The sequence below is a fragment of the Selaginella moellendorffii genome, unplaced genomic scaffold (assembly GCF_000143415.4).
Source record: "Selaginella moellendorffii unplaced genomic scaffold, v1.0 SELMOscaffold_97, whole genome shotgun sequence".
In the NCBI taxonomy this organism is placed as follows: Eukaryota; Viridiplantae; Streptophyta; class Lycopodiopsida; order Selaginellales; family Selaginellaceae; genus Selaginella; species Selaginella moellendorffii.
In genome coordinates this window covers 81,751-91,060 of record NW_003314358.1, presented here as the reverse complement: position 1 = coordinate 91,060, position 9,310 = coordinate 81,751, and the positions used below count along the sequence as shown (strand labels likewise).

Genomic DNA, 9,310 nt, shown 5'->3' with positions numbered 1-9,310 from the left:
CTCCAGGGCCTCCGTGCTCTTCCTTTTTGACTCTTCTTTCGCTTTCTTCTCCAGAAGCTCGCCAGAGACATTGCCGACGCGCAGAGAAAGGTGGTGCAGCTGGAAAGCCGAGAGCAAGAGACAAAAGTTCGTCTTGAGAAGGTACTTCGAATGGGAAAAATGAAAAAGATGAAAGGTAAAGATGAGGGTAGCGAAAATACCGGCAGGTGAATCTCGAGTATCACCGGGTGCTGTCTGAGATGCGAGAGAATCAAGACAATCTAGCGACGCTCCAGAAATACCAAGACGAGGAGACTGCCAAAGTGAATCTCATCCAGGAAACGCTCAAGAACCTCAAAGAAAAAAAGAGTGAGAAAACGGAGATCTTTCCATGAAGCAATTACCAGTATGATATCCCAACACTCTTTGCGTGTTTGACGATTTCCAGGAATGCGAAAAGCTTAAGCTGTTTATATCAGTGTGACCAGCACCGGCACCGCCAACGTATCAATAGAAATGTCGTGAAGAGAAGAATAGAATTTTCATTTTTTGCCCCGCATAGCAGCAGATCCTTGTCTAAAGTTTTTCTCGATTCAATGCAAGCCTTGCCTTTCGTCATGCCCAGATGCCTAGCTCCTTGCTTGTGGAGCATATAAAGGTGTTTTTAGAAAGAAATATCAAAAGACAAAAATATGATCTGAGTCATATTTTAATTAGTTTTAGCAAAAAAATGCTAAGTCTTCCCTTATTTTCCCTTACAATTATTTTTCCCTTATTTAGTTGTCCTGACTTGAAGTAAACTACATATTACTATCATACTTAGTTAATCTTGCTCATGAAATTTGCAGTACATACCTGGCTTCCAGTCCACTTCATTGACTAGACCAGGATCCAAAGGCCTTCTTTGCTTGTAGCTTGGCCTTGTTACATACAAAACAAAGAAAGGAGTACCTCCATCACAAAAACATTCAAAAGAAGCACTTGCGCACTAGAACAATCATAATCTCCAGCTTTCCAAAACTGGCAGCAGGGTATTGACAATGAGGTCCTGTTTACCAAGAAATTGGAAATCCGCGGGCATGCACTACATCCAATTGCTCTTTCCTGGGCTTTTTGTCTGGGGCGTAGTCATGGCGTTTGGTTCAGCTGCACTGTAAATGGAAGCCAAATAGCGCAACATGGACCATAATTCTCGATGCATGGAAGAAAACATACACATGTTGATGTGATTAAGCACATCCTCCTGTTTGAGAGCGGTTTTGGTGGCCAAATACTGTCAACATGGACCACCACGATTCTCGACGCATGGACACTTGAGGAAAAACTTTATGTGATGAATCACATCCTCCTGTTTGAGAGCGTTTTCGGTGATAAGTGTGGCTTAAGTGAGCGTTTACCATATCCAACCAAGGGCTAAATTAAACATATAAAACTAATTAATGCAATTAACCGTACATATATTATTTATGCAATGTTTCACATTGTGATGTTCATCCGAACCATTTAAGGTAATTCCACTCAGCACTGGAGATCGTTATTGGAAATGTTGCATCCAGTCATGAGATCGTTTGCAGGCGGGCAGTATCCACCGATATAGCAGCTGCGGCGATCCCTGCCTGGCTGCACGAATAACCCACACAAACAATTAGGGGACTCCTGCTTGATCCTTGCAATTGTTGCACAGCACTTTTCCGATGATGGAATGCCATCCTTCGTGCAGCTGGCTGTTATCTGTTCTTCACACTGGGCTTGATTAAGAACGGCGGCAGTGGTGCTCGTGAAGAAGAAGAATACAGACGCGGTCATGAAGAACACAAGCTTATAAGTGATAGAAATTGCCATCGTTGTAAAGTGATTTGAGGCAAAAGCTGGAGTGGAGTGCAGTAGTGAGGGGCCTTATTATATAGCTCAAGATTTGGATGAGCAAACAAGTCACTAGAAGATGAACTTCCATGGCAGTTTTCTGGGTGTTTGATTGTTCGTGTCAGGATCGATAATTCCTGACAAATGCGAATCTGCACGAGGCACTCAAAGACGAAGGCAGCGACAATTGTACCCTGGACAAAATCGGGCATGTGGCGGGGTGAATGCTCAAAGCTATGAAAAATCTTTTTTTTTTTTTCTTTTTTACCTTGGGGATGGCAAAGTTTGATTGGCACCTAGCGTCCGTGGCAGGGCCGGGATCGTCGTGGTCTTGGATCCTGGAAAGGAAAAAAAACATGTATCAATATTAGACAGAGATATCACACCTTTGTTCTTGTTTACGTGCTTGTTGGTCACTGGAGAACTTAAGAAAATCTGTTGTTACCATTGATTGTCACCGAAACTCTCGGCAGGAGCAGCATCCATCCTCAAACAGATGGAACCGAACCGCGTCTCTGCAGATGATAGCTCGCCGCTCGAGCTTGGAGATGATCGACGTGACTCGGTGGCAGTCTTCGAAAACGCGGAGGTTTTTTATGATCCTGATCGTGGTCCCCGCTCGTGTGTTGAAGAGAGCGCAGCAAATCGCTAGTCTCTCGCTGTGTCCGCACAGTGCCGACTCCTTCTCGTTGTCTGGAAGAGCTCGGAGGACACAGTCGAGGTTGGGAGTGTAGCCCGCTTCTTCCTTGATTCTGGACTGGAGTTCTCCGAGCTTTGCGAGGATCTGCTCGTTTTGGTGGTGAGTAGTGTCCCCAACGACGAACCTGTGGACTTTTCCGGCACTGTCAATCCACCAGCTTTGTCCAAGCTTCTTCCAACACCGAGCTTCTTTCCTCATTGCCTCCACCCGAGCGAAGTCCTCCCACAAACCAGCAGCAGCGTACGTGTTCGCCATGAGCAAATAGGCCGCATCGTCTTTATCGTCCAGCCTCAGTATCGACTCAAAAGCAAGGCGGCCAACACTTACATTCTTCCACTTCCTTGCAGCGCTTAGAACCGTCCTCCATGCCACCAAAGTTGGCTTGTAAGGCATGCTCTCGAGTGCTGATAGTGCTTGTTCCAGCTGATTCCCACGGCCGAGAAGATCTATCACGCAGATATAGTGCTCAAGGCTGGGAGAGATTGAATGAACCGTGTTCATCGCTTCGAAGTATCTCTTTCCTTGATCCACAAGCCCGCATGGCTGCAGACCGTGAGCACCGAGAGATAAGTGACTCCGTTTGGTTTCACGCTCTCCTTTTGCATTCTCTCGAATAGCTCAAACACTTGCTTAGAATCTCCTTGATGGCTATATCCAGCGATCAAAGCGGTCCATGAAACCATGTCCTTCTGCCCAATGGAATCAAACACCTGCTTAGCATCGTCCATGCTTCCACATTTTGCATAAAAGCTGACGAGAGAATTCGCCAAGAGCACATCTTTCTCCAGTAAGCTACCAGAAACTTGTGCATGAATCCTTCTTCCGGCTTCTAATGCAGCAATACTTCCACAAGCTCGCAACGCCGCCATGAAGAGCCGAGTGTCCGCTACAAAGCCTTTGTCTTCCATGCGCTTGAAGAGCTCAAGGGCGAGCTCTCCTTCATCGCTCTGAGAGTATCCATTGATGAGAGTGTCCCATGAGACAAGGCTGTGGCTTGGCATTCTCTCAAACACCCTGCGTGCTTCCACCATGCTCCCACACTTGCAATACATATCCAGCAGTGTATTCGCTACAAAAATTTCTGCCTCGTATCCTCTCAAAGAAAGCTTGGCGTGGAGAACTCTTCCTTTCTCCAAACTTGCAGTTTTTACCACCTTTCCCTTCACCATTTCTCCAACTTCTTTCTCTCCAATATCAATGCAAGCCTTAAGCGTCGCAATGAAAACCTGTGAGTCAGGATCACAACCTTCCTCCTCCATGCGTGAGAACATCGCTAGAGCTGTCTCTCCTTGTCCATTATACGCATATCCAAGAATCAAAGCTCCCCAAGTCACCACATTTCGACAAACCATTCCCTCGAAAACAATTCTCGCATCTTCCGTACATATCCACCAAAGAATTCGCAACAAAGAGGTTGGATTCGTGACCATCTTTTCTCAGCTGATCATGCATTGACTTCCCCTTTTCTAGCCAGATTCCATTGCTCGTAGATTTGTCTTCTCGATCGTGGCAGTCATCCTTCACTGCCAAGCTCGAGCACGCGTTCAAAGCAGCGACAAAGAGCGTGGAGTCCGGTTGACAACTTCCCTCTTCCTGGATCCTCTGGAATAACTCCACAGCTAAACTCCCCTCTCCATTCTGGGAATAGCCCCCGATCAAAACGCTCCAAGAGACAAGGCTGTGATGCGGCATTGTGTCGAAGATCCGGCGAGCATCCACCAGGCTGCCGCATCTAGCATACATCGCAATGAGAGTGTTGGCAACGAAGATGTGCCTGTCCTTCCCACACTGGATCAAGTCGCGATGTATCTTCATACCTGTATGGAGATCCTTGGAGCCGCGGCAGTTCTTGAGAGCAGCAAGAAACTCGGGGATGCTGGCCGCCGCGGCATTCTTGAGCGCCTTCATGAAAACGCGATGGAGGATTCATCGCCGCGGAGCCAGATCTCGCGTCGCCGCGCGCGTCACGATCCATCATCGCAGCCGCATTGGCAAAATTTAGAACATAGGATAAACCCCAAGAACCCTAATTTTCGATGGCGCGGCTAGCGATCCAAGTGCTGGCGATTTCAAGGCGCCACGCAGGTAGTGTCTCGAGCGATTCCCTCGCAAGAATGCGGACAAGGTCCTCTTACTGGTGCTTTGGTTCTAGTGCCCAAAATCCAGAGTGCTTGGTTTGCTCAAGCTCCAGAGTTTGAGAGATGGGATAGAGGCGGGGGAAATGTGCACAGGCTTGCGCGGGTTGATCCATCGGTGGTGGTGGAAATCAGTGGAGTTGTACACGCTGGTGCCACGATCGGTGAGTCTTCTCACGTTGGATCGGGATGTATTGTTGGACCGGATGTTTGCATTGGTTCTTCGGTGGTATTGAGGTATCGGAGTTCTTCCTTTATTCTCACCCTCTCTTTTGGCAACTTCGATGTCACAGGTATAACGTGGTGCTGCAAAACTGTTCGATTGGAGATTTTTGCACCCTCCATAGCGGTGTTTGCGTGGGACAAGATGGTATGTTTCTTTCCGAAAGCTTTTTCTTATGTGATTCGTGATTTCTTCCAAGGTTTTGGATTCACTTACGACTCAAACAATAGCATTGTCAAGAAGCCCCAGGAAAGTTTCTATGCGTTCTTTCTTCTCTTATCTCATGATCCTTTTGTCTTTTTTTTCTTAGGAGTTGCGGGTAAAGATTGGAAACAGTGTGGAAATCGGTGCCAATTCGTCCATCGACCGTGGGAGGTAACAAAAGATGTTACATGTTCTTCTTAAGTCTCGTTTGCTCTGGATGGATCGTCAGCTGGCGTGACACAGTCATCGGGGATAACACGAAGCTTGACAACTTGGTCCAGGTTTGAGAAACGTTTTCTTTTCTTGAGCTTACTCTTGGCTTGTTTGCATGTAGATTGGACACAATGTTGTGATAGGATGCGACTGTATGATTTGTGGACAAGTTGGAATTGCCGGATCTTGCACGTAAGTACGAACAACCTTGTTGTTCTTGAGATCTTTCTCTTTTTTCTTTGCTGCAGACTAGGAGATAATGTAGTCTTGGGTGGCCAAGCAGGTGTTGCGGACCACATAGAAATCGCTTCAAAGGTCCTACTTCCTGATGTTGCCAATCTCTTCAGCACTTTCTTTTCTCCAGGTCCGAATCGCAGCGAAAAGTGGAGTTACCTCAAACATTACCGAGCCAGGAGACTATGCCGGTTTTCCAGCAGTATGGTTTCTTTTCCAAGTTTAGTTGCAAAAGCTCTTGTGCTTACTGAAGTCACAGGTGCCCGTGAAACAATGGCGGGAATCGGTGGTGGCTTCTCGAAGACTTTGTGACAAACATCCAAAGTGAGAGCATGGCGAGAGCTAGCGTGAAATCGCTCTCGAGCTTGGCAAGTCCACTGCGTAAACTCGCTTTTACTTATCAAGTTTTTCCTCAAGTGTATCTTTTCCTCCATATCGTTGTCCATGTCACGCTATTTGGCTGGAATAGCATTCTCCTCGCTAAAGCAATGGCATCCTGGACGTTACTTACACGGCCAAGAACGTTGGTCATGCAGTAGAAGTGCTCGATGTGCAAACTTGGACCACATTCCATTCAAGAACTCCCTTCCTCGATCGAGAATATCTGCGTGACTGCACGCTGAGAATATCTCCACAAAGGTTACGCTGTTTGGCTTCCTCTCGCATGCTCCGAAACGCTTGGAACGCAGCGATGGCGTCTCCTCAAGCGCCATGTCCTGCGATCAAAGTATTCCACGCCACAGTGTTGGGGAAGTGATGGAATCTCGGGTAGGGGATGCATTTCGACCTGAGCTCTCAAACAGGAGCTCGGTGTCCTCGACGCTCCCGCATTTACAGTAGAAGTCGAGCAGGAAAATAGCCACAGAGGCGTGAAAACACTCTTCTAGTCTCTGCCGGAGAATCTGTCCGTGGAAGAGCTTCCCAAGCTTCAAATCTCCCACGTTCCCACAAGCTTGCAACAACACAAGAGAGTTTGGAGCAACTTCCATGGCCGCATAACTTTCCAATGCAAGCTCGTCCTCACAGTTATAAACACATCCAAACAGGAAAGAGTTCCACGAGACTATGTTGGGATCTAAGATCTTATCAGACACCCGGCAAGCGTCCACGATCAAGCTTCCGCTCTTGGCATACATCTGTTAGCAAGCGATGGATCCTTCTCCAGGCCAAGCTGTGAAATCCAATTGCTTTCTCAAGAGATTCTACATCTAAATCTTGCCTTGTTTCTTCTCGGCTAGAATGCTACAAGCCTTGATAGTGGCCAGACAAGCTAAACGATTGGGTTTAAATCCTTGTAGAAGCAAAGCTCTTCTCCATCTTGGCTCTCGTGAGCATAGCCTGTGATGATTGATGTCCAGGAAACGATGTCATGCTGCTCCATTGAATCAAAGATCTGGCAAGCATTGTCTAAACTTCCACACTTAATGTGGTCAAAGCTGGCGACTCAAGGGTATATTAAAGTATGTTGGGGTAAGGAACTTAACTTACCCTAGGGTTCATAGTGGAGCAGTAGTGCAGTGAAGTTTTTGAGGTGGGGTAGTTAGGTGGTAAAGAACTTTAAGAGAAAATGTAGCATAGTCTAAAAAGATTAAATTTTTGTCTTTTCGGGCTGGATTATAACATTGGTATTAAAAAGGCATACAAATCCACCATCATGTTTGCCAATTTCCTTGTCTCCAACTTAAAGCCTTAAGTATGTGTGGCCAAATTAAGGCACTAATGTTATTTGTGAAAAATAAAGATGGCTTTGGATAGATTATTGGTTACTAAATAAGTATATAAAAAAGAACAAGTACCTTTTACCAAAGATTGAGGATTTTTGTTCATTAGATTGGGAAAGGCAAAATATTTATTGAGAATTGATTTAAGGTTACGATACTACTAAATTAAGGTAGTAAAGGAAGATGTCGAAAAAACAATTTGTTAAACAAGGTATGAAATTTTTGAGTTTTTAGTGATGCCCTTTGGGCTGTGCAATGCATTAATAATGTTCTCAAACCATATCTTGTACCTTATTTATCAAACACCTGACGAGGGTATTTGAAAAACTAAGGGAACATAAGTTGTACACTAAAGAAAATAAATGTAACTTTGCTTAATAAAATATAAAATTTCTTGGGTATGTAGTGGGTAAGGATGGGCTCAAAGTGGACCCTAAGAAAGTCCAAGCAATCTAGGAATGAGAACATCCATTGAATGTACACGAGTTAAGGGTGTTTTTGGGGTTATGCAATTACTATCGAAATTTCATAAAACACTATTTAAGAGTAATTTTGCATTTAACAAAATAAAAAGGGAAAAGAGAAGATGGTATGAATAGTAGAATATGAAGTGGTATTTATCCATCTCAAAGGGAAGTTGAGAAAGACTCTCGTGTTGGCATTACTAGACTTTAGTAAATACTTTGAGGTAAAAACGAACATCTCAAACTTTGCATTGGGTGCAATTTTGAAGTAAGATAATTAGCTAATGGTGTTTTTCTTAAAGAAGTTGGACAAAGCTCAATGAACATAGTTTGCCCATGAAAGGGAATTGTTTATAGTGGTTAAGGCACTTAAGGAGTGGCAACACTACTTTGGGAGGTACCTCAAGGTATACACAGATAATGTGGGAATGAAGCATTTCTTATCATAGCTTGACCTTTGAAGAAAATAGGGTTGGTGGGCCAATGCTTTGGTCAAGTTTGATTATGAGATTCTATATAAACCTAAGAAGAGCAATATCATGGCAAATACTCTAAGTCGGAAAGTAAGTTTGAAATTGGTGGTATCCAATACAACAACAACTTTTTAAGATGATGTATGGATAGTATATATGGATGATGGTTAAGTATAAGAAGTGTTGCTAAGGAACAAAGAGGTGTAGAATGCTCACAAAAAATATGGAAAGAAAAAACTAAGTATGTGAAACGCAATAGACTTGTTTATTATAAGCAAACAAAGATATATATTCCACAAAGGGAACTAAGGAAGGTAGCCTTAAAGGAGTGTCATGATGGATCTTATGTAGGAGATGACAGAGTGCCCAAGATGATGGGTTTGCTGAAGAAAAAATATCACTAGCTAAACATGGCTAAAGACATTCAAGACTATATAAAAATATATCCAACATATCAACAAATGAAGGTTGTGACTAAAGTTAGTGGGGGCTTATTAATCCCAGATTGTCTATAGAAATGTCTTATGCTAAACTTCATCATGAGACTCCCCCCAAATGAGGGGTTTGATGTGATATTTGTGGTGGTGAATCAGTTATCTAAATTAGCACATTTCATACCCACTATAGTGGAAGTAAATGCAAAAGGTAGTTATGAAACATAAATCCTTAAGCCCCAAAGTGGAGCCGAGAGGGTGCCATGTGGTAGTAGCTGAAGCAAAAGCCAAATGAATGTAACACATTTGGATTAAAGCCTTTGACTCGAAAAGTCTAGAGCAGGAGTGGAACTCCTAATGAAGTGCTCAAAGAATAAGCACAAAGCGATCAATAAGTGAACCTATAAAAAAAGGATACAAGAGGACCAACACATAACACATGGAAGTGTCAGGACCGAATCTAAGATAGACTTGAGATGCACCTGAGATGGAGTTTGAGAAGGAGTTTAAATTGGAGTCCAAAATGGACCCAAAATGGAGTTTGAGATGGAGTTTGAGATGGACACAAGATGGAGTTTGAGATGGACCCAAGATGGAGTTTGAGATGGAGCCTGAGATGGAGCCCAAGGTCGAGTTTGAGATGGAAACCAAGATTGGGTCCAAGATC

General features: G+C 44.3%; 2 protein-coding genes and 1 pseudogene across 4 annotated transcripts; 1 reads left to right on the top strand and 2 right to left on the bottom strand.

Annotated features, from left to right (window-relative positions):
• Positions 1–1,616: 1,616 nt before the first annotated feature.
• On the bottom strand, positions 1,617–2,295 carry LOC112342045. Its single transcript, XM_024663204.1, has 3 exons — positions 2,229–2,295; positions 2,111–2,180; positions 1,617–2,036 (listed from the first exon to the last, which is right to left on the bottom strand). The coding sequence occupies exons 1-3, from the start codon at positions 2,288–2,290 to the stop codon at positions 1,782–1,784; spliced, it is 387 nt and encodes a 128-aa protein (XP_024518972.1). The 5' UTR covers positions 2,291–2,295; the 3' UTR covers positions 1,617–1,781.
• LOC112342046 lies at positions 2,268–4,572 on the bottom strand (annotated as a pseudogene).
• LOC9650721 (probable UDP-3-O-acylglucosamine N-acyltransferase 2, mitochondrial) lies at positions 4,566–6,061 on the top strand. 3 transcript variants are annotated; one of them, XM_024663203.1, is made up of 10 exons: positions 4,566–4,627; positions 4,695–4,841; positions 4,971–5,047; positions 5,100–5,153; positions 5,211–5,275; positions 5,334–5,385; positions 5,439–5,509; positions 5,566–5,632; positions 5,682–5,753; positions 5,811–6,061. In XM_024663203.1, exons 1-10 carry the CDS (start codon positions 4,579–4,581, stop codon positions 5,877–5,879), a joined length of 723 nt encoding a protein of 240 aa, XP_024518971.1. In that variant the 5' UTR covers positions 4,566–4,578; the 3' UTR covers positions 5,880–6,061. The 3 variants fall into 3 exon arrangements, with proteins under 3 accessions (XP_024518971.1, XP_024518969.1, XP_024518968.1); XM_024663201.1 differs by having other exon boundaries at positions 4,695–4,914; positions 5,100–5,149; positions 5,601–5,632; XM_024663200.1 differs by having other exon boundaries at positions 4,695–4,914; positions 5,100–5,149.
• The last annotated feature ends 3,249 nt before the right edge of the window (positions 6,062–9,310 follow it).